Genomic DNA, 24,436 nt, shown 5'->3' with positions numbered 1-24,436 from the left:
TATGGTGGTGTTATGAAACCAGAGAGATATCGAGATGATAATTCTACTATGACTGGCAAAATGAAAACGAATTTGCAAAAATGATCAATATGTACATCCTATTTACTTTTTGACTACCTTTTTTTTTGACATGTAAATCCTGTTTACTTCTTTGTTTTCGGATTTACTTTAAAATAGTAAAAGTAGCAGTAAATAACTATTTTCAATATAGCCAATCAGTGGTGATTTGTGGGTTCCAAGCACCCTTTGCAAATATCGAATAGTTCTTGCCAATCTATATAGAACACCACAGAGACCATAGATGAACATGCATTTAAGTATCATGAAGGTAGCTCAGTGCTACCCTCAGTGTAAAATCCCTGTTACACTTTATAGTTTTGGCTGCATGATTTGTTTTAGCATAAAATATAATAATAATAATAATAATAATAATAATAAAAGGAGAAAAATAAAAAATCCTAACAAAAACAATGGGTTCCAAAACTGTGCATGGAGCCATAGAATGTAATAAATCTATGGATTAGTGTTTCATTTAATAAATTTGTTGGGTTATTTAAAAAAAAAAAAATACTATATAACAAAAATATTTATTCCAATCAAATAGGTATAACACTACCAAAAATTTTTTAAACATATGTCCCAAATGAAAAAAAACTTCTCTTTTGCAAAAGACAAAATTTTTTTTTATTGTATAATTTAGCAACTATAGAAAGAAATGAATGAGGAGTGTTCATTTCTTTCTAGAGTTGCAAAATGATACAATAAAAAAAATAAATAAGAAATAAATAAATAAAACACCAAAACACTACACCACTAGTAACCACTAGCCTACTGAGTAATCTTGTCTGCTGGGCAACTATGAGTAAAACACCAATAACCCAGACATGGAATTTTTGTTGTTACAAGCACTTGGGCTTATGACTTGTCCACCACAATTGTGCATGTTTAAAAAAAAAAAAGAAAAAAAAAAAGCAATTACTTTAACAATGTTACTCAATGCTGCTACTCAAAAAATTGATTAACTAGTCTGCTAAGTGGCATTACCCTGTGGTTGAGAGCTGGGACAGGCCCACAATTCCTTTCAGACAAGGCTTGACTGACACTCACCTAATTCTCTTGACACTGGAGATACAGCAGCGTTCTCCCCGATCTTACCCACAGCTTCAAAGTACATCTTTCCAGCCAAGGTCATAGCTATAAGAGAGCAAATACACCTACCATCAATTAAACATGCATGACAGACAGAAATACAGTGCCCTCCACTAATATTGGCACCCATGGTAAATATGAGCATAGGCGGCTGTGAAAAATAGTCTTTATTGTTTAACCTTTTGGTCTTTTGTTCAAAAAAGTCAAAAAATATGCTGCTCTCATGGATATCAAACAACTACAAACACAGGCTTATCAAAAAAAATCCTTGTTAAAGATATGTATGCCACAATTATTGGCACCCCTATGAATTCATATGAGAAAAATATATTTGAAGCATATTCCCATTGATATTTTACATTTTTTTTTAGTAGACCTGGATGACTAGTATAAGAAAATTGTTCAGCCATGACGTCCTGTTTCACAGGGGTATAAATAAGAGGTAGCACATAGGCCAAATTCCCTTAGTCATTCACAACATTGGGTAAGACCAAGGAATATAGCTGAGATGTGCAGCAAAAGGTTGTTGAGCTTCACAAAATAGGAAGTGGCTATAAGAATATAGCAAAAGCATTGAAAATGCCCATTTCCACCACCAGGACAATAATTAAGAAGTTCTAATCAATGGGAAATGTTATGAATCAACCTGGAAGAGAATGTGTGTCTATACTGTCTCAATGCACTGTGAAGAGGATGGTTTTGAGTGGCCAAAAAATCTCCAAGGATCATAGCTGGAGAATTGCAGAAGTTAGTTGTGTCTTGGGGTCAGAAAGTCTCCAAAACTACAATCCGAAGTCGCCTACATCACCCCAAGTTGTTTGGAAGGGTTTCAAGAAAAACAAACTCAAGCGTCTTCAGTTTGCCATACATTATGGGAACTTCAAATGGGATCATGTTCGACGGTCAGATGAAACCAAAATAGAGCTTTTTGGCAATAAACCCCAGAGGTTGTTTTGGCACACACAGAGAGGTAGCCATATGGAAAAGTACCTCATGCCCACAGATAAATATGGTAGTGGTTCTTTAATGTTTTGGGGCTGTTTATCTGCCAGAGGACTTGGACATTTTGTTAGGATACATGGATTCATTAATATAAAAAAAATTAAATGAAAACCTGACTGCCTCTGCCAGAAAGCTTAAAATGGGCACTGGTTGGATCTTCCAGCAGGACAATGATCCAAAACATACATCAAAATCAACACAAAATGGTTTACTGACCACAAAATCAAGATCCTGCCATGGCCATCCCAATCCCCTGACTTGAACCCCATAGAAAACCTGTTGGTTAAACTGTAGAGGAGAGTGCACCAGCGTGGACCTTGAAATTTGAAGGATCTGAAGAGATTCTGTATGGAGGATGGATCCCTTGCCATGTAATCTCCAACCTCATCAGGTATTATAGGAGAAGACTCAGAGCAGTTATCTTGGCAAAGGGTGGTAGCACAAAGTATTGACTAAAAGTGTGCCAATAATTGTGGCACACACACAGTACTGTGCAAAAGTTTTAGGCACATGCAAAGAAATGCTGTTGAGCAAAGATGCCTTCAAAATAATTAAATTAAATGTTTCTACATTAAGAAAAATACAGTAAACAGCGGTAAAGAGTAGTAAATGAAAGTCAATATTTGGTGTGACAAAAAAAATTAAATAACATAGTAGTCTCAGATACAATTTGTGCAGTTTTATAAGGAAATTAACTTTAAGTTTTACTGAGCATCTTGCAGAACCAGCCACAGTTCTTCTGGAGACTTTGACTGTCGCACTTGCTTGTTATTTTTGCAGCAAATCCCAGCAGCCTTCATTGTGTTTTTTGTCTGAAAAGTCTTCTCTTATGTAATATGCTGCTTTCTTTAATGACACACATTTTTCGATAACATTTGATTTTGTGCTAGAAAACTAATGTTTGGGAATCCAAAATCACTTGATAATGTAGACGTCGTAAAAAAAAAAAAAAAAAAAAAAACTATAATAAAGTTTGTACTAAACAAAAAAAAGGTGCCTAAAACTTTTGCAAAATATGTCTGGGTTACGCATGTTTGTGTAACCTCTTCTCTTTTTTTTTTTTTTTTTTAAACAAGGTTTGTTTGTATTTCCTCATTTGTAAGTCGCATTGGTTAAAAGCGTCTGCTAAATGAATAAATGTCACTGTACATGTAAATGTAACCTTGTTTCCTGAAAATGCTGTGGGAAGAGCCCTCGCACTTGACCAGCATCTGAAGCTTGTGTAACATCATGCCTATTTATAGGCCTGCCATGATCAGGTGATGTGGCAATTAAATGTGTCGCATGATATAAAACGGCACCTGTGAACCATGCAGTCAGCCTCTATTACCCGAAGCGAAGACACAATTCACAAGCATGCCCCAGGATGACAAAGCTACACGTCTTTTTCCCTTCTCAGGGAACAGGGTTACATGCGTAACACAGATGTTCCCTTTCAAAGGGAACTCAACGTTGTGTGAGCTTCATGCTGTGGGAACGAGCAAACCCACTCAGTCATACCGAGGGTAAGGCCTGTTCAAAAAATCCGAGCCCGAGGGTCACTGCAAGACACTCAAGCCCAAGATGGAATCTATATCCAGGCTGTAATATCAAATGAATGTGTATGGCGTCGACCACCTCACTGCAGCACACACATCCTGTAAGGGTACCCCTTTGGACAAAGCCTTCGAAGAGGCAACCCCCCTAGTAGAATGAGCCCTTATGCCCAGAGGTGTAGCGAGACTGCGCGCCTCATAAGCAATAGAGATAGCTTCCACTGTCCAATAAGAGCTGCTTAGAAACAGCATCACCTCTACTGTCGCAGACGAAGCAGACCAGCAAGTGCTCGACTTATGCCACTGGCCGGAGCGGTGGACGTAAGTAAAGAGAGCCCTTACTGGACACAGTAGGTGCAATTTCTCTTGTTCAGGTGTGAGGAATGGAAGAGGGCAGAAAGCCTGCAACACTACCAGCTGGCTGGGCAGCAGACATAGGCACTTTAGGAATAAAAAAAAAAAAAAAAACAGACCAGGATATATGAAGACCTTGGCTAATCCAGGGGCCAAGTCAAGGCAGGAAGGGGCAACAGATAGCTTGTAGTTCGCTTGATAGATGTCAGGGTCAGCAGAAGAGTAAGAAGCTTCTCTAAGGGATCAAATGGGGCACCTGATAGACCTTCCAGGACCACAGAAAGGTCCCAAGGTATTCGTGGTGTGCGGATGGGCGTCAGCTGCCTGACACCATGCATAAACCTCGATGTTAGAGGATGGTGCCCCACAGAAGCTCAATCAATAGGGGTGTGGCGAGCCGAAATGGCGGCCACGGAGAACCTGATTGTAGACGGAGCCAATCCTGCTGAGAAACATGCTTGGAAGAACTCCAGGAATGTAGCTATTGCGCAGATTACTGGGTCTAGCTGACATTCCTAACACCACAAGACAAAAAAGTCACAACTTGAGCAGATACAATTTCCTTGTGGAAGGTGTTCTATTGTTCAACATGGTCTCTAAACCTCAGCTGAGAGACCAGAATCTATGAGCTGGTGCCCCTCAGGGGCCAGACCCATAGTTTCCATAATTCTGGCTGAGGGGTATAAATCAGGCCTCCGGCTTGAGACTGTAGATCCCTGCAGATGGGAATCTCCCAAGGAGTGCCACCTAACAGGGATATTATCTCTGAGAACCATATTCGAGCTGGCCAATAAGGTCTACTAGCAGCAGACGTAGACAGTCTTGGCGAACTCTCGCTAGAACTTGTGGGAGCAGAGCGATCGTGGGAAAAGCGTATAGACATGACCTCGGCCACGTGTGTACCATGGCATCCAGCCCCAGTGGTACGGAAGGAGTGAAGCCGAACCACAGTGGGCAGTGTGTTGTCTCCCTTGAGGCGAACACATCCACTTCCACTTGGCCAAACCTCTGCCTTATGGACTCCACCACTTATAGATGGAGCCTCCAATACCAGGGCCTCAGCCCCTACCTCAACACGATGTCTGCCCCCACATTCCGATGGCCCCACATTCCAGACCCCCACAGGGGTATGGCCCCTGAGGTTTCCCGGAATGTACAATGCACTCACTGACAAAAACATTCCCTCCTCTCAGAGAAGAATTAGTTGTGCCTGCTTTAACAGGGGGTGCGAACATAACCCTCCCTGGTGGTTGATATGAGACCACCGCTGTTTTGTCTCTCACAACTAACACATGGTGACCTTTCAAATAAGAAAGAATTTCAGTGCTAGAAAAACAGCCTGCATTTCTAGGTGATTTACAGTCCAAATGAGGGCCACTCCAGAGACCATGAGCCGGACAGCAGTCCAAGACTGCACCCCAGCCCGTGAGGGAGGCGTCTGTCATTCCCGTCTTGCGATAAGGAGATGTCCCTAGAGTGTGACCCAAGGCTAGAAACCAGGGACACCTCCAAATTCTCAGAGCACTTAGGCATTGCCGCATGACACTGATCAATCCTAGAAGTTTCGTCCTCAGACAAAACCATGACTTTTCAGCCACCACTGAAACGGTCTCATGTGCAAGAGGCCCAATGGTATGACATTGGCTGCTGCTGTCATAAGCCCCAACAGTCTCTCATAGAGACTGGAGGGGATGCCCAGACCCAGCTTCATCTTGCTCAATGTTGATAGGATTGACCCTATTGTTGGGGATAGAAATTCTCATTGTAGTAGAATCCCATATAACCCCTAGAAAAGGTGTCCTCAGCACTGGAGAAAGCATACTTTTCTTGAGGTTCAACTTGAGCCCAAAACTCCTCATGTGGACAAGAACATCATCTTGATGTTGAATCGCCAGTTCCCTGGATCATGCTACAATTAACCAGTCATCCAAGTAGTTTAGTACATGGATGCCCTGGAGTTGCAAGGGAGCCAGAGCGGCATCCATGCACTTTGCGAAGGTGCAAGGAGATAAAGCTAGCCCGAAGGGAAGAACCAGGTATGCATTGCCTCCAAACGGAAACCTCAGGAACTTCCTGTGGCTGGGCAATATTTCTATGTGGAAATATGCATCTTTTAGATGCATCATCACAAACCAGTCCTCAAACTGAATCCGTGGAATGGTAAGTTTGAGCATCAGCATCTTGAACCTGTATGTCCAAAGAGTATGTTTCAGATGATGCAGATCTAAAATTGGCTGCAGACTCCAACTTTTTTGTGGACCAAGAAATAATGGCTGCAAAAACCTCCCTCCCTTAGGGAATCGGGTACATGTTCTATGGCCCCTTTGTCCAAGAGGAATCTTACTACCTGCGCTAAAATCGGGCTCTGTGCTGACTATGGTGGACAGAACCCATGGAGACACATTTGGCAGTAGTTTCCACGCTGACCGATGGTCTTTTTGTGATCGTAATTCTTTCACATTCTGTTGGAGGGAAATCATCAGATTTTTGTTGCCCTGTGACAGCTCTCGACCCAGAGAAGAATGTAAACTTGGGACGGCCTTGGCTAGGGGAGGCCCTACAGTAGTACTGGGGGCTAACTGCCCTAACAACCTCACATCCGTTGATATGTTCCTCCGCAGCCCATCAGGACCACTCATTCTTTGTCTGCTTGGCCTTTATGATCATTCTCAGATCAGGCCTATTAGCATGCTGTGACCGTGGCTGCCCGATCCCCCTGGCTACACACAGGGGGAGGTGGGCTGCAACACTCGCCTTCTGTGCCTCAGTTGTACTAGTGCTGGCCTGGGCGAACTCGACACGACGGGGAAGGAACTGACTAAACACAACTATTTGCTGTTTCGCCTCACGAAAACCGTCGGCGACGGCATTAACCGTGCTGCCAAACAGGCCAGAAGGTTCAACAGGGGCATCCAGCAGGGAGACCTAATCTTTGTCCCCCATCCCTGAGAGGTTCCTCCGCCGCAACCAAGCTACTCATCGAATGGCCGATATGACGAGCCATTGGCTTGTTCGCCCAGAGAGACAAATCGGTGGCACGGCGAAGCTCTGCCACTCCCTTGGGCCCAATTCCCTCCCTGATGTCGAGCTCACTCAGCAGGCACTCACTCAGGCACTGCCATTGTATGCAGTGACCCACAAACAAGACCCGCTGCTGCATAGGCTTTGCCCACCAACGCCGAGGTGGCCTTACATGGCTTGGATGGCCAGCCCCCCCTAAATTACATGCCATTGATGGAGAGAGGTAGCTTGCAAGTGCCTCCTCCACCTTCGGCATAGCTAAATAGCCGTGCCGTTCATTCCCCATGATGGCCGAATAATCTGACCTTGTGGGGTTTTAAATACAGCAAGTGAATGGTTTTCCCCAGAAGCCTCGGCAGCGGCCCAGCCCAAATCCCTGAGGCTCTGAAACCCAACTCCCTTCGGCTGAGAAGAGAATGAGCCACGAGCAGAGCTGCCTGATTGTAAGGTGTTCACAATGCGCACAGTCAGACCTCTCGAGGGCTGCCATGGCATGCTTCACCCCTAGATACCTCAGGACACCTAGCTCCCCATGATGAACATGGAGAAAGGCGTGATACACTTCCTGAAGTCTCTCTCACTCATACGTTTCTCTCTCTCTTTTTTTTTTTTTTAACGGGACAGAAAAGTAAAGAGATTTTTCTTTCTTTTTTTGAAAAGAGAGAGAGGAAATGAAGAGTCTTTAAATAAAGAGCGTTACACAAACGACTGACATGCAGTCCTGCTGAAGATAATAAGGCTGATCGTGTGGTTCACAGGTGCCGTTTTATATCACACGATGCGCTTAATTGCCACGTCACCTGATCACGGCAGGCATGATGTTAAATAGGCATGATAAATAGGCATGATGTTACACAAGCTTCAGATGCCAATCACGCACGAGGGCGCTTCCCACAGCATGAAGCTCAGGCAACATTGAATTCCCTTTGAAAGGGAACTGTATATTTAACAAAGATTTTTTTTTGATAAATCTATGTTTTGTTTGCAGTTATTTGATATCCATGAGAGCAGAGTATTTTTGTAAAAAAATTTTTTTAAACAAAAGATCAAACAGTTAAACAATAAAGACAATTTTTCACAGCCTTCTTTGCTCATATTTACCAAGGGTGTCAATATTAGTGGAAGGCACTGCAATTATCTAATTATGCTTAATTGCTTTATGTCTCAAATAATTAGGATAGCATTTACTAAAATGGTATGGAAATGAATAAAAACCATATAAACTTCTGCACTCAACTTTACGTTTTTATGTAATACTACTATAAAGTATTACCCAAATTGGCTTGCTGTCATAATGAAGCTGAACTATAAATACACCAATGGCACAACACTGAATATTTGCATTTGAAAATGCATGCATTAAAAAAATTCAGCTGAGACTTGTGCTTACCCATGACAGCTTTCTCGTAGCTCTTTCCAAGGTTGACAAGGTTCTTCAGCCCCGGGTTAAACTGTTCCATAACATTCTGGAGAAAGCATTGCAAGTAAACACTTGGCACTAATGAATGTGTGAAGTCTAAGCCTGATATAATCAGTAGCATCTGGTTAATACCATCTGGACTGGGCTTTAAATGCCAGTTCATTTGTTGATAACCAAAATACAACCAGGCATATACAGTAAAGCATGAAGGATGTGATGTCAAAAATGATTACAAAAACCATGAAACCTATAAAAAGTCACTAACAAGTATGTTTAGGACAAAACACTGCATGGAGTCATGCTGTATGAATACATTCTCACTTGGATGTCTTTGTGGGTAATTGTTCTCTTACTGGAATGCAACTAACCTTTATTATAAAAAGTTTTTAAAGTAATGCTCCCTTTGTCTAGCCTATTTCTAACTTAGGGTTTTCACATTTCTGAACCTATTTCTTGAACTTTAAAGAAAAAATGTACACATAAGGTTCAAAAACTGGCAGCATATAGTCGGATGCTAATCATGAGTAATTGCTCATGCATGTCTGGAGTGATGTTATATACTGGCCAGCTGCAAAGCATTCTGGGAGCCAAAAGTCTTACTTTGTAAAGGACTTGCCTGCTCTCTTTTTTAATAAAACTGACAGAAGTTCTCAAGCAACTGAGAAATCTATGGAACATTTATTACACATTGGGAATTGCATTAATATAGAGCAAAAAACTTTTTATTTAATATTTTAGTTTATAAGTTCATATATGAGTCTTTAGTCAGCAGAGGGAAAACTTTCAATGCTCACACAAGAGGAACCATATTTGACCAGAAAACAAACTTCTAAATAAATAAAAAGAAAGAAAGAAGACTGCAAGCTCAACTCATGAACATTTAAAGGGATCCTTGTTAATCTTTGGTGTTTCATACACATACACAGTTTATGACTCGGATATAAATTATACTAGCAGTACAAAAGGTCAGATCACTTGTTTGTTTATTTACACCTTTAATTAACCAGGAAAAAACTCACTGAGATAAAATCTTTTACAAGAGTGACCTAGCCAAGAATGCAGCAAATCTCTACTCCTTGAAGCTCTATACGGAGAGTAAGATCACTGTAAGACCTCCTGTTATCTTCACTGCAAAGCCCCTGTATGTGTGAGGCTCTCTGTCCAACGAGATCATCAGTATAGAGTCCATCTAATAATTTGTCCCTCTGAAGATAAGGTAGTATCTAAGTAGAGCCAAACCCAAACATAGATAGCTTCCCTATTGGAAAAAGTTCAATACAGAACACTTTTGGGAAACCAGAACTATTAAAGATCTAAAGAAACCTTTGTGAACTCAAATCATCTCGACCATTTATGTGACCAAATCTACATTAGAGCCCACAACTACCACTGAAATGTAATATGTTTAATGAAAACGTTTTGCATCGTTTTTAAACCCATAATTGGTTATTTTGTAACGCACATGTTTAACCTGAGAAGCTAAACAACATAACCTTGACCCACTGTAAATGTCCATATGGATGGGATATCAAAGAACTCTATTAGACAACCTTATTTTCTGTCAACATGGAAGTAAAGGGAAGGTAAAAGCAATTCAATATTCCACTGACAAATGGATTCTAACTAATTATTCATTTACAAGGTCCTATAATTGTTGTCAACACCCTTCCAGGTATCAAGCCCTCTACGTGGAAACGCAGTAACACTAGCAGTCATGGCCATGACGTATTCACGGGTAGGGTGTGGAAAGCAAGGCCTTGTAAAATTGCAACCTCCCCCAAAGAAAACACATCTGTGCCAGCAATAAGGTCAGGACGACGGTGGACGGAAACAGGAGCTGATATTTCTGTCCTACTTGTTTGCATGCTGATAAGACAGGAGACATTTCTTTTGAATGTCTGTATGCTGAGTAGACAGCAGCTTATAGAGCATTTGCGATAAATAAATAAATCCACTGTTTTTCCAGATTGTAAAGTTCCATTAGAAATGTTCTGTGTTCGGTTTTTTCAACCATTTTCAAAGATCATCAAAAAGGAAAAAAAGAAATGGAATATGCATTAGGAAAACTATTTCAGTACAGGGCACAACCAAAAATATGGGTATGTCTGAAGAACAACAATGAACAGCAGAACAGCCATCATTTTCCCAGAATGTCTGGTTCACTCATATTATTTATATATATCTCTATATATATATATATATATATATATATATATATATATATATATATATATATATGTAGATATATATATATATATATATAGATATATATGTATAGATATATATTTAGATATATATGTGTGTGTGTGTATATATATATATATATATATATATATATATATATATATATATATATGACATTTAAATTCCATGTGTTTCCAGACTTTCCAGAATGGATTTATCTGATATCTAACAGTCTTATTTTGACAACAACATATTCCAAAATCTTTCATTCATTTCCAAGCCCATTTCGGATCTAGGACTGAGTATCATTAAAAATTTGTTTCCAGACTTACCAGAACTGTGGAAAGACTCATTCAAAGAAGGAGTCTTGCTTTGACAACAGACTATCCATAATTTTAAGTTAAATACTTTTGTTTTGTTAATTTAAATGTACTTTTTATGCTGCTAGGGATTAGGTACTTTCCAGTGTAAGGATGAACTCAGCACGTTTTTATCTTGAGACCTCACTCTGACAATAAAAATATGTTGTGTATTGTTATTGAGTGTGTTTATTTCCAGATTTTCCAAAACTGGGAAAGGATGCATGTAGAGCCTTCGGATAATGAGTCTTAATTTGGTAGTAGAATATCCATATTTATTTCCAAAACGTTTACTTAATTTACATATGTTTTAGGCTTGGAACCAAGTACCTATAAATTTAATGTCTCCAAACTTTCCAGAAATGTAGGAAAAACATAGACTACGTTTACATGGACAGCAGTAATCTCATTATTGACCTTACTCTGATTAAGATAATAATGTGATTAAGGTGTTTACACGAGTCGCTTTTAGAATACTCCTGTCATGTTCCCGTTTTACATGTTATAGAACATAATTAGATTAACAGCCCACGTCATTACGTCACCGCGCCACGCTGTCCGATGTCCATCCAGAATTTCACGTATCAACATACAGTTCGTCTTCGTTATGGTACCGTATACAGTTTTGGGTGTTTTTATTTAATTTTTTTTACGAAAGCTTTAAGTGCAGTTAATTATTTGTCATGCTGTACGTACTAATAGACGGTTGCTTGAAGCTGTGGGCTGTGTCTCAAACCGCGTACTTACCGTCTATACAGTAGCCGAGATACATGTATTTTTCCCCACTACAGGCCTATAGTAGGCAAGTATGCGGTTTGGGACGCAGCCGAACTCTCTTGTTCACCGTAAAATGTTGAGCACTGCCGTGTGTGATCGTGTCCTGTCGCAAAATGCGGTGAAAACTCTCACACGATGTTCATAATGTGATTAAGGTGTTTACATGTCTGTAATACACGTCCATAATGCAACTAAAACAGGAGTACTCCACCTCTCTTAATTCCATTAGAGCTTAATTCGAGTATGACCTTAATTAGATTAAGGTAAGTAAAAACTGCTGTTTACATGGTAGTTTCTTAATCAAAGTATGGTCTTAATCGGGTTAAGAGTGGATTATTGTTGTCCATGTAAACGCAGCTATATAGAGAAACATATCCTGAGTTATTTTTTTTTTTTACATTTCCATATTCTTTCCAGGGAAACAAGTATCTTAAAATTCCATATGCTTTCAGACTTTCCAGACATGCACAAGTATTTTATAGTCATGATTTTCAGTCATAAACTGATTTTCATGCTGTAAATTGTTTAATTTATATGAGCCTTGACCTTTGTTATTTCTTCTTGCTTGTTACGTTTAGGTGTGCCTCACCTGACGCCTCGGCTTATCATAGCTATGAGTAAAGTATGACACAAGAGCAGATACTCGACAAATGTTCAACTGACAAACTGTGAACAGATGGTGAATCATATTTTCTTTCATATCCCTTCTACATTTTAATGTCCTGTAGTTCGATAACGACCTACTTATGCTTGGCAAGCAGGTAAACCAGATACAGTGGTCAGGACATTATATTTCTCTACAGGACCTACTACCTGTAAGACTAGGCTATAAGAAGAAGAATATAATGAGATTTCCGCCGATTACCTTGTAGGTGCTTTCAGTCAGTTTATTCACCTCTTCTGGGTCTCGCGACATGTTTCAGTCCTTCGCGACTTCGCGCGTGCAACAAAAATACAAAACTTTGTAACCTGTCGATACTCCCAAGTAATGAAACGACAACCCAAAAAACCTCTGTTAGAGACTGTTCCGCAGCTAGTCGATTTTCTCACATATCACACTTAAAACTATAACAAGAAAAAAAAGAAAGAAAATCCCCAAAACGACGAACAAAGACGGGCGTTTTGGATTCAATTTCAACGCCGTGCTGTCAAACTCGTGCATGTGTGAGTGAAGAGAAAAGGGCGGCGTCAGTCTAGGTAAGGCTAGGTAGAGCGCGTGACGTCAAGGCTGGATTTGGGTTCGGCGTACCGCGTATGTTAGAGCTGAAAGTGAAGAAACCGCGCCCCCTGGTAGTGGTAGTTATATTTTCAGCTTACCCCTGGGAAAAATGATGGAATCGCCACACTTACAGGATGTTCACCCGGCTTTTTCACTTCGTAGCAGATAAACAAATCGCAGATATGACACAAAACAATTTTTGTTTAATAGCTGAACATTCTGGCTTTTTGAAACATAGCCTACTTCAAACAAATTATATTATTTATAGTATTTTAATTAATGGAATATTTTTTCCAGATCAAGCAGAGGAAAAGATTATGGAATCATTAACAACAACAACAACAACAACAACAAGAAAAAACCCCACAATTTTTGAGCCTTGTCATGGACCAATTTACCATAAATTTTCGGATTGTGATCCGGATTGTTTGCTGGCCAGGTCACTGAGTTGATCTGCCTTTCCTGAAGAAAAGCTGTAATGCTTTTTGTTCTGTGGCAAGATGCATTATCTTCCTGAAAAATGACTTCATCATCACCAAAACTATTTTCTATCAATGTAATGAGAAGTGTGTCCAAAATTTCAATTTACACCTGTGTATTGACTGTTGAGATCTCCTTTACCTAGTCCTTTACCTGACATGCAACCCCATATCATAAATGAGTGGGGAAATTTGATTGTTTTCTTCAGGCAGCCATCTTTATGTTTCATTAGAACTGCACCAGACATAAGTTCCAGCATATATATATCATATTTTTTTCCCCTCAATATTGAATGATTACATAATTTCTCTCTACTTGATTTGGGAAAAAAGCCATTAATTAAAAACAGTTTAATTTAATTTGATTGAGGTATGTTTTGCAAAGCCAGAATGCAGCTATTAAAAAAAAAAAAGCAAAAAAAGCAGGGTGAACATCCTCTAAGTGTAGTGATTCCATAATTTTTGCCAGAGGTAGTAGATTATTTAGCATTAATAATTAAATTATAATTAGCATTTTTAGGGGGCCCTTGGCTTCTGGCTGCCCAGTGCGGTTGCCTACCTTTGCCTAGTGCTAAGTCCGACCATGATTATACTGTATGTAACACATTATTGCACCCACATAAAACAGATTTAAAAAAAGTAATGTCACGTGAATAAATCTATGTTAATTTATACTGTAATCTGCACTGATTTGGATAAACATATTTTGCTGCACATGCTTTATGAATCTACAGAAAAACAAATGTGTACTTATTTCATGCAATATCGAAAGAAATGAAAACATTATGTTACTAAAATAATTGTAAAATCTATAAGCTATTAGTCATTCAAACAGTTGGACCAGTAGTGCCCAACGTATCCCTTAAGTTGAGCATAGGGATGGGGGATGTTATGAGATAAAGTGTGGCACACATTAAATTAAGGACAAAACTGAAACACTCCTTAATCCATCCATCCATTTTCTGTACCACTTATGCTACACAGGGTCACAGGCAAGCCTGGAGCCTATCCCAGGGACCTCGGGGCACAAGGCAAAGTACACCCTGGCCAACCCATTGTAGGGCACAATCGTGCACCCATTCATACATTACGGACAATATGGAAATGCAAATCAGCTTACAACTGGGATAGAAAACCTGAAGGAGACCCCAAAAGTACAGAGAGAACATGCAAACTCCGCATAGCCAGGGTGGAGATTCAAACCTCCAACACCAGAGGTGCCATGCAAACATGCTAAGCACTAAGCCACCGTCCCCCCATCCTTAATTACTTTTTTAATTGGACACATTCAATATTTCACTTATGTACGTTTCACCATTGCAATGATGAGGAATGTTTAGCATAATGGAAGTAATGTGTGTGTGTGTGTGTGTGTGTGTGTGTGTGTGTGTGTGAGAGTGAGAGAGAGAGAGATTGGAGTATAGATGGAATTTGTAATTTTTTGTTCCATCTTCTAAGTATAGTCCTAAGCCTTATTCCTGAATGGAAAGACCAACCATTTTTCCTTCTTGCTGTTCCACAAATGTAAGAGGCTGGAAAGACCCTTCATCTATTGGTTTGAATGTAATGTCTTACTTACCAATCATACACACTTCGCTATGTACTATACAGGGTGTCCCAAAAGTCTCAATATCTTGGAGAAATTAACACTTTTTAGCAAAATGTAACTTTATTTACAAAACATCCTCTACATGATTGTCATTTCTTTGTAAACACACACAGAGTCATCTCTCCCACTCATGATTAACTCATGTTAACATTTCTGGTGTTATGCATGTAATTGCATGTCCATCACGATTTTAATTTGTTCTTACTTTGTCAAAGGCATCCTTAAAGGCTATCTGAAAAAAAAAAAGATATAAACTAAGTATGAAAAATTTTGGATGGCATTTTGCTGAAAAGTGTTCATGTCCTCTATGTATGTAGACTTTTGGGAACCACTGTATTTTTCCAGGATTTTTTTTTTTTTTTCAATGAAATGCTTCCAAAAATATCATTTTAAAGCTCACTAGGTTTCAAACAGAAAAAAGCCCAGATGGGGTATCATATATGCTGATATTCAAGGCTTCAGTATTAGTACCCTACTCTGCACTATATTAAATTGCAATCACCTTCCACAAGAGGTCTCTCAAAAGCAGCAAAATAAATACATATCTGAGCATGAGGAATGGTCAGCATACACAGAGGGCACTGACAAAAACACTTGTCGTGTAGGGACATAGTGGCATATAAATCCATGTGCTATGTGTTTATTTACATGCCATCCATGTCACTGATCACTTGATGACAGTGCTATTGTGAATTGAGTCTGTGGTGGTATACACTATATTTGAATGTGCTTTCTGCATCAGTACATTTATATTAAGGAGTGTAATATAGGCATCAGGTTGTGTCTTAATTTGTAGGCCTACACATGCTGTGGGAGTAGAGTCAAGAAGTCTACTGTCAACAAGTCCACTGTCAAAAACTCACATAAAAGCCAAACCCGTAAATGTGAAATCTCTCAAGGCTGCTGTCTGTTGATCTATCTATCGGTTTTACTTTTTAAACTCACTGCTGAATACAGCATTGACAATGCAGAGAGGCAAACGAATAAGCTGTCCCTCACAGACCTTGGAGCTGTAAAGAAAGATGGGCATCCTTCTGTACATTCTGTGCAAAAAGCAAATGGACTACATTGTCTAGGGAATATGCAATCCCCTCCAAAAGTACAGTATAGAGATGGTAAGGCCAAATCTTTGTTTTGGCTATACACTATACACATTTCGGTTTGAGATGGAAAGACGAATATGAGACCATCGATCATTATTTTAGCTTTCATTCCTGATATTCACATCTAGACATGTTAAACAGCTTAGAACATGGCACCTTTTGTTTTTTAACACATCCATTTGATAAAAATATTGGAACATGTGTTTTCTGTTGCCCAAGTGTTTTCTGTTTAAACATTTAAAAGCTCTGAATGTCTATTCCTCACCTGTGAAGACTGCATTTGTTGTTAAAAAGGATAAACCAAGATGAAGAATAGAGAGCTGTCTATGGGAGAAAAGCAAGCCATTCTGATGCTGAGAAAAGAAGGAAAATCAATCAGAGCCATTGCACAAGCAGTGGACACAGCCATTACAACAATTTATAATGTCCTGAAAAAGAAAGAAACCACTGGTATACTAACAACCAGACATCAAAACGATCAGCCAAGGAAATCAACAGCATTTACATTGTGAGAGCTGTGAAGAAAAACCAAAAACAACAGTGGCATCACCATCAACCTCCACAGGGCAGGGGTAAAGGTATCACAATCCACCATTTGAAGAAGACTTCAAGTGCAGAAATATAGAAGCTAAACACTCGTCAACAGTAAGAATCAGAAAGCCAGATTGGAATTTACAAAGAAATGCAGAGATGAGCCAGAAAACTTCTGGAACTAAGATTAACTTCTACCAAAACACTGGAAAGGCCAAAGTGTAGAGAAAAAAGTATCTGCTCATAATCCAAAACTTACAAGCTCATCTACCAAGCATGGTGGAGGTAGTGTCATTACTTGTGCTTGCATGGCTGCTTCTGGAATTGGCTCACTAATCTTTATTGATCATGTAACTCATGATGGTAGCAGCAGAATGAATTCAGAACTCTACAGAAACATTCTGTCTGCTAATTTACAGAGAAATGCATCCAATTTAATTGGGAGGAAGTTCATCATGTAACAAGGTGGTGACCCAAAACACACTGCCAACACAACAGAGCACTTCATCAGGAGAAAAAGTGGAAGGTTTTAGACTAGCCAAGTCAATCACCAGACCTTAACCCAACTGACCATGCATTTGTCCTCCTGAAGAGGAGACTGAAAAAAGACACCCCCATCCCACCCCCAAAAACAAGCAACAACTGTAAGAAGCTGCAGTACAAGCCTGGAAATGCGTCACAAAAGAATAATGCAACAGTTTGGTGATGTCAGTGGTTTGATGCATTTTTACAAGCAAGGGATTTGCAACCAAATATTAAGTGTTATTTTATTTAGTTTAATTTACTTTAAGACTATATGTACCTATACTTTTGCTCACCTAAAAACTGGGTGGTCTGCCACCAAAGTTGTTTACCACATCTATATGTAAATATCAATGAAAGCTGAACTTTTCATGTATTGTCTCATATTCATCTTTTGATATTAAATGCAAATGTCTTCAGTGTATAGCAAAAACAAAAGAATAGTCATGTCATTCCAATATTTTTTGGAAGGGACTATATTTGCCTTTATGATGATTGCAACAACCTTCTGTATCCCTATAGAGTTCTAGTCTATGATCTGGAAATGTCTATAGCAAGCTGTGAACTTCACAATGACTTGCAGATCCAACAGAACAGGTTTCTATGGATTTTACATGCATAGGTTTTTAGTCTATATAGTTTCTGTTAGGCATTATGTCTATAGCTGAAGTTATAATGGATTCCACCATGCTATTTCTCAGTTATAGAAAGCCATTATCAATGCCAGAAGTATGAAGAAGAAAATATTGCCCAAATATTTGACATGTTTTGGTATTTATATTGTGAATCTTACATACTTGACTTTGGCATCTCATAGCTTTAACAGTCGAGTAGTGCAGTGTGCTGCAGTATAAATTGCATCATTTGAGTAAACACAGAGTGCAGAATCTACAGAGACTGGCACTGCCAGATGAATCGGCCCTCAGCTGTCACTATTTCACCACCAACAAAATACAGAATGGTTCTTCAGTGTGAAAACAATTCTTCCATATGCTGCAGCCCACGTCCTCAGCTTGAATTTTAAAACAGTGGGCAGTGGTGGCTCAATGGTTAAAGGCTCTGGATTACTGCTCAGACGGTCAGGAGTTCAAGCCCCAGCATTACCAAGCTACCACTGTTGGGCCCTTGGGCAAGGCCCTTAACCTTCAGTTACACAGTTGTATAAATGAGATAAATGTAAGTCGCTCTGGATAAGGGCATCTGCCAAATGCCATAAATGTAAATGCAAAAACACAATGACAACACAGCATATGTCCATGGACGTTTAGCTGCAATTTCAGCATCTTCTGTAACATTTCAAAAAACGTTTGCCTAGATGAACGTGGAATACAAAGTGGGAGCACACCATGATTTACATAAACATGCTTTTGTTGTGCAACTATAGGCAACAATAGTAACACTTCTTTTGGGATTATTTTTGGAACGCTCTAAAAATAGCTGAAGGCAGGGTTTTTATTATTTTCTTATTATTTTAGACACTTTTATTTATTTAATTTTTTGGCTAAATATCAGCTCTAGCTGAAGTCAATCATTTTAATATCCTCAACTTCATTGGGCAGTAAGTCTGGAAAGGAGGCAGAGTGATTAAGGATGAATGCTGCTTTAAAGGGCGCTCACGTAAAAGCTTTAGAGGCATCTTTCATCCAAAGAAACCTACTGTCTACATGGTTTCAACAAAAGATCTATCACAACAAAATAAAGAAAGAGTTGATACAAGAAATAACAAATTTTTTATTATAATTAAATGCTATAAAAACTCTTCATAGGGCATAATGATTAGCCGTGATGTCTGCAAAACAGAATGTTTCTACACAAGTCATGAGCCAAAAAGGATACAGAGGTGTATTTTGTACAGAATTTTGTGATTGCAACAAGCCAGAAAATGAGACAGGGTTGTGTGTTCTGTACCCTTGAATAGTGCTGTGCCACTTTTCTCATTTATCTTTTTTGAAAACTCCAAAAAGGGGCATCCTCACAATGTTAGCAGATTTCTGGTTTTGGTTTCAGACAGGTCCTATGAATGTTTTGAAATGAGAATTATGACACTGAGAGAACATTCAAAGATGTACATACACTTTATACACTATTCTACCTTTGCAAACCATATCTTCATGGACCTCAGTTTGTTCACAGGGGCACTGCCATGCTGGAACAGGTTTGGACTCGACCCCTTCATTCCAGCGAAAGGAAGTTATAATGCTACAGCATACAAAGACATCCAATACAATTGTGGGCTTCCACCTTTGTGGCAACAATTTGGGAGAGATCAACATGGTCAGGTGTCAAACTTTTGGCCATATAGGGCATTTGTGCCTGTTCTGGTATGACATACAGTACTGTCTTCTGTATAATAGCAGGAAAACATACCTGGAACTTTCTGAGGACTTCGGGAAAAATACTGGAACTGATATTGTCCTATAGCATTTGAGGATATGTTGAGAAAAACCTGTTAACATCACTTTGTTAGCCAGGATTGGTAAGGATGGTGTTGCAAGGACCCACTTCAGTGTCTGTTTTTGGGGTAAAGATGGTAGCTGGAGTAAGAGTTTGGCTAATTCCCACATGGTATTTTACCTGACATCACATACCTATACATCATGGAAAAAAATATTCTTTCTTTCTCAAGACATTAACAAATAAAATAAGTTTACAGGAAGTTATGTAAACAAACTTCCATGTTAAGCCTTTAAAACATGGATAGTGTCACAATTCGAGGTTGAGCCAGATGCAGATGCAGATAAAGACATTTATTTAAAGAAACGTACTAAGAAACAAACACACTATGACAACCTTGAAACACACTGTGGCAAGAAACAAACATCAAGACATGAACAACGGGAGTCTAAGACAACGAAAGACAAACACATAGTGCAGACCAGGACTATATATATATATATATATATATATATATATATACACACACACACACACACACACACACACACACACACACACATTAACCAAAACGTGAATCAGGTGCAGGTGGTCATGTGACAACTAGAGCAGTGCAGTGGCTGATGGGAAGTGGAGTCCAGAGTTCCTTGATACGTGACAGAACCCTCCCCCAAGGGTGCTACTCCCGGAGCGCCCAAAGTTATACGTCCCCCATCGGGTGGTCCTGGCCCCCTGGAAAACATGTCCCCAGCAAAACCAGGAGGCCGGGCGGCTTCCACAACGGCACAGGGAGGCCGAGATTTCCTCGACAGAGCATGAACGCGGGGCGACGTCCTCGGCAGAGCATGAACGCAGGGCGACGTCCTCCACGGGACAGGAGAGGGGAGCGATGTTCTCCGCGAGACTCTAGGGGGGAGCGATGTTCTCCGCGAGGCCAGGGAGAGGAGCGAGGTCTTTAGCGGAACATGGAGGCAGAGCGACGACCTCAGCGGAACATGGAGGCAGGGCGACGACCTCAACGGAGCAGGAAGGCAGGGCGACGTCCCCGGCCGAGCAGGAAGGCAGGGCGACGTCCCCCGTGCGGCCAGGGAGAGGAGCGTGGGTCTCCGTGCGGCCAGGGAGAGGAGCGTGGGTCTCCTTGAAGCAAAAGGGGGGAACACTAGTTGCCATGGAGCAGGGGAACTGAGCGACGTCCGCAGCTGAACGGGCGGGCTGAGCGACGTCCGCAGCTGAACGGGGAGGCTGAGCGACGTCCGCAGCTGAACGGGGAGGCTGAGCGACGTCCGCAGCTGAACGGGGAGGCTGAGCGACGTCCGCAGCTGAACGGGGCAGCGGGACAGCCTCCTCGGCTGTGCAGGGCAGCGGGACAGCCTCCTCGGCTGTGCAGGGCAGCGGGACAGCCTCCTCGGCTGTGCAGGGCAGCGGGACAGCCTCCTCGGCCTGTCCCTCTGAGGTCGCCATGTTGACCTCAGGTGAGAGCTCCACAGCTGAGACCTCCCCGTAGGCCTCAGGCTGGAGCCCTGCTGTCCTCATTGCCCAACCCAAAAAAATTTCTGGGCCAGCCTTCACCTCTGGACTGCGCAGCAAGGTGTGCCTCCCCTGCAGTGGAAAGCCCCAGATGCTCAGGTTACTCTGCTGGCTGTGTTGCAAGGTGGACTGTGGCGTGAGCGGAGCTTGGCGGTGCGTGTCGGCGGACTGTGGCGTGAGCGGAGCTTGGCGGTGCGTGTCGGCGGACTGTGGCGTGAGCGGAGCTTGGCGGTGCGTGTCGGCGGACTGTGGCGTGAGCGGAGCTTGGCGGTGCGTGTCGGCGGACTGTGGCGTGAGCGGAGCTTGGCGGTGCGTGTCGGCGGACTGGGGCGTGAGCGGAGCTTGGCGTGAGCGGCATTTGGTCATTTGGGTCAGTAGGCCTGAACGTGAACTCAGGGACGCGAGACTTGATTTGGACCTCAGGGACGCGAGGCTTGGCTGGGACCTTAGGGACTTGAGACTTGACTGGGACTCGGACATCAAAGCCTGGTGCTAGTGCCTCCCCGCTGACCCTTTGCTGGAGCTCGGCAGGTGAGCCCACCTCGTGGGGCTCAGGTTCAAGCTCTGAGGTCACCCTGTCGGTCCCGGCCTGGGTCTCTGTACTGAACACAAACTCCCCCTTGTACCTGGACTCCTCCTCCTGTTGGCATGGCATGGCGTAGTCCTGCATGAACATAGGCGGTAAGTTGAAGCCCAGGTAATTCCTGGCGTCCTGCTGCTTTCGTAGCGCAGCTTGGTAATTGTCCGACTGTTGGCACAACGTGGCAAAGTACTCCACTAACATTGGTGGCATCCTGACGCCCCAGTTATCCATCTTGGCGATCTGCTGCACGGTTCGTTGGTCTTTCATTCTGTCACAATTCGAGGTTGAGCCAGAAGCAGATGCAGATGCAGATGCAGATAAATACATTTATTTAAAGAAACGTACTAAGAAACAAATACACTATGACAACCTCGAAACACACTGTGGCAAGAAACAAACATCGAGCCATGAACAACGGGAGTCTAAGACAACGAAAGACAAACACATAGTGCAGACCAGGACTATATATACACGAGTGCTCATTAACCAAAACGTGAATCAGGTGCAGGTGGTCATGTGACAACTAGAGCAGTGCAGTGGCTGATGGGAAGTGGAGTCCAGAGTTCCTTGATACGTGACAGATAGGGACTAATTGATCAGATCAATATCTCATATTGCCCACAATATCTCACAGTGCCCACAATCAAATCAGTCCAAAATGGTTTTTAGTGTCATTCCTCTTATCACATACAGATGCAATGTTAGAATTGAAAATATAGTTCCCCAGAATCACAGTGCTACATTTAACAAATTAACAGACAAAATAAGGTAACTGTTGGTCAACAGTGCAAAGTCCAAAAATATATACAGACAATAAAGGATACACTATATTATGCAATAAATAATATGAAATAAACAAAAATGTGTGGTCCCTTCATTTCTGTCATATCTATATATTTAATATTGCCCTCGAATATTTAATAATGTCCAAAATGTGCTTTAGCACAACATACTGTAGTTACTATAAACTGTCAGATGGTGGCACTGGACTTATTACTGCTCCTTGTTCGTCTTGATATCAAGCAAGAGAATTTGATTTGGATTTAAGGTTATTATTGTGCTTAACTGTGACATGCCTATGCATTGGACAAACTCCGGCCTGCATGCACAACACCCATGTAACTGTCCGAGTAGTGTTTTATATTGATACTGTACATATTTTGTCCAGATTTTCACAGGCTCCTGCATTGCCACATGCTAAAAACAGTATTCTATTGTAGAAATGACCGAAATCCTTGAGTGAAATGGATAGAATATGTAGGGTAACTTCATAAATTTGGTAGACTTGGCCTGGAAGTACCATAGCCTTCTTTCATATGGAGGATTGTCCATTGGAAGGACGACAGGGATTCTTCATGATGTTGGCAGCCTCCTTTATACATTGCTTGGAATAGATGTCCTGAGTGTCAGGAAAATTTGTCTCAGAGATGGACTGGGGAAGCTTCACCACCTGCTACTGTGCTTTCTTATTTGAAATGAAGTAATTTCCATGTCAGACCGTAATACTTTTGCTTGGTGCTTTCTGCACCTGTGTATCATCTTCTGCTGTTGTGGATGGTCCCACATGGATACTAAATATTTACACTTCTGCACAAATCTCACCCTTGTTCTAATGGATAAACTTAATGGAGTACAATTGATTTGTACCTGAGAACTGTAATCATAAATATTGTCTTGTGTTCACCCCAGGAACTTATCCACAATATGCTCATACTGAAAATCCTTTCATTGCTATAGGTCAGTATGCTCTCTGTAATACACCTATAGGAACATTGAGTATGGGTGTGCACATGCTGGCCCTCTTCAATCTTCTTCACTAATGACGAGGTGTTGAGGGACCAGTGTGTGCTGCTCCAGTGCAGTTTTGTTCCACTGTCACATTTTCATCCTTTGACTGAGGGAAAGAAGGAGAGGGAGGGAAAGGGAGAGGACACTGCTTTTGTCATGGTGATGATGCAGAGATGTCAAAATCTCAACAGACCTCTTCTGTTGATGTGCTTTGAAATATTCCCTTTGCAGTAGCAAAGGTGTCATTCACGCTGTGTTTAAGACCGTGTGCTACAGGTGAGTTGAGCAGCTGGACTCGACGGAATCCACAAACCAAAATTGCTCTTACACTTCCTAATCCATTAAACTGGATTTATATATCTATTCTATGTCTTTTTAATCTCACGTTCTGTCTCTTTTGCATTCTCTCAGGATAAAAATGTCTATGAAAGCATGTTTACAGAGACACTGTCTCTGGAGAGCATGCTGCAACCAGAGCAGGAATGAGATCATTGGACTGCACTCTCATTGGCTGCCGGAAAGAAAGTGATTTCTGCACCCAAAGCCCTTACTTATTTGATTCTCTTCCTGTGACTGTGCATTAACAAATACAGGGCCACAGGAAAGGGACTGAGGACTGTGTGAATGTAAGAAAAAATGAGCTATGTTTCAAATACCAGCATAATTGGATGCCAGTTAAAATGGGAATATACACTATCCAACCACTGTATTAGGAACACCTGTACACCTGGACTTTCATACAATTATATAATCAGTCATTCATGTGGCAGTGTGGAATGCATACAATCATGCAGATACAGGTCAAAAGCTTCAGTTAATGTTTACATCAAACATCAGAATGGGGTATAAAAAAACAAAACAAAAAAAACGGTGATCCCAG

At 41.1% G+C, this 24,436-nt stretch overlaps 1 protein-coding gene across 2 annotated transcripts in view; it reads right to left on the bottom strand.

Moving 5' to 3' along the window:
• The window catches only part of baiap2l1b (BAR/IMD domain containing adaptor protein 2 like 1b), a 52,557-nt gene extending 39,574 nt beyond the window's left edge, over nucleotides 1-12,983 (bottom strand). The window contains exons 1-3 of one of the 2 annotated variants that reach the window (XM_053612773.1): nucleotides 12,667-12,983; nucleotides 8,452-8,527; nucleotides 1,108-1,194 (exon numbers count right to left, since the gene is read on the bottom strand). In XM_053612773.1, coding sequence (XP_053468748.1) covers nucleotides 1,108-1,194; nucleotides 8,452-8,527; nucleotides 12,667-12,717 — 214 coding nt within the window. In that variant the 5' untranslated portion in view covers nucleotides 12,718-12,983. The remainder of the gene's footprint in view (nucleotides 1-1,107; nucleotides 1,195-8,451; nucleotides 8,528-12,666) is intronic. The other variant, XM_053612781.1, reaches the window with a different exon arrangement.
• Between the last annotated feature and the right edge of the window lie 11,453 nt (nucleotides 12,984-24,436).

The sequence above is a fragment of the Ictalurus furcatus genome, chromosome 2 (genome assembly GCF_023375685.1).
Source record: "Ictalurus furcatus strain D&B chromosome 2, Billie_1.0, whole genome shotgun sequence".
Taxonomy (NCBI): domain Eukaryota; kingdom Metazoa; phylum Chordata; class Actinopteri; order Siluriformes; family Ictaluridae; genus Ictalurus; species Ictalurus furcatus.
The sequence above is the reverse complement of the archived record's forward strand: the minus strand, read 5'-3'. Positions and strand labels throughout refer to the sequence as shown.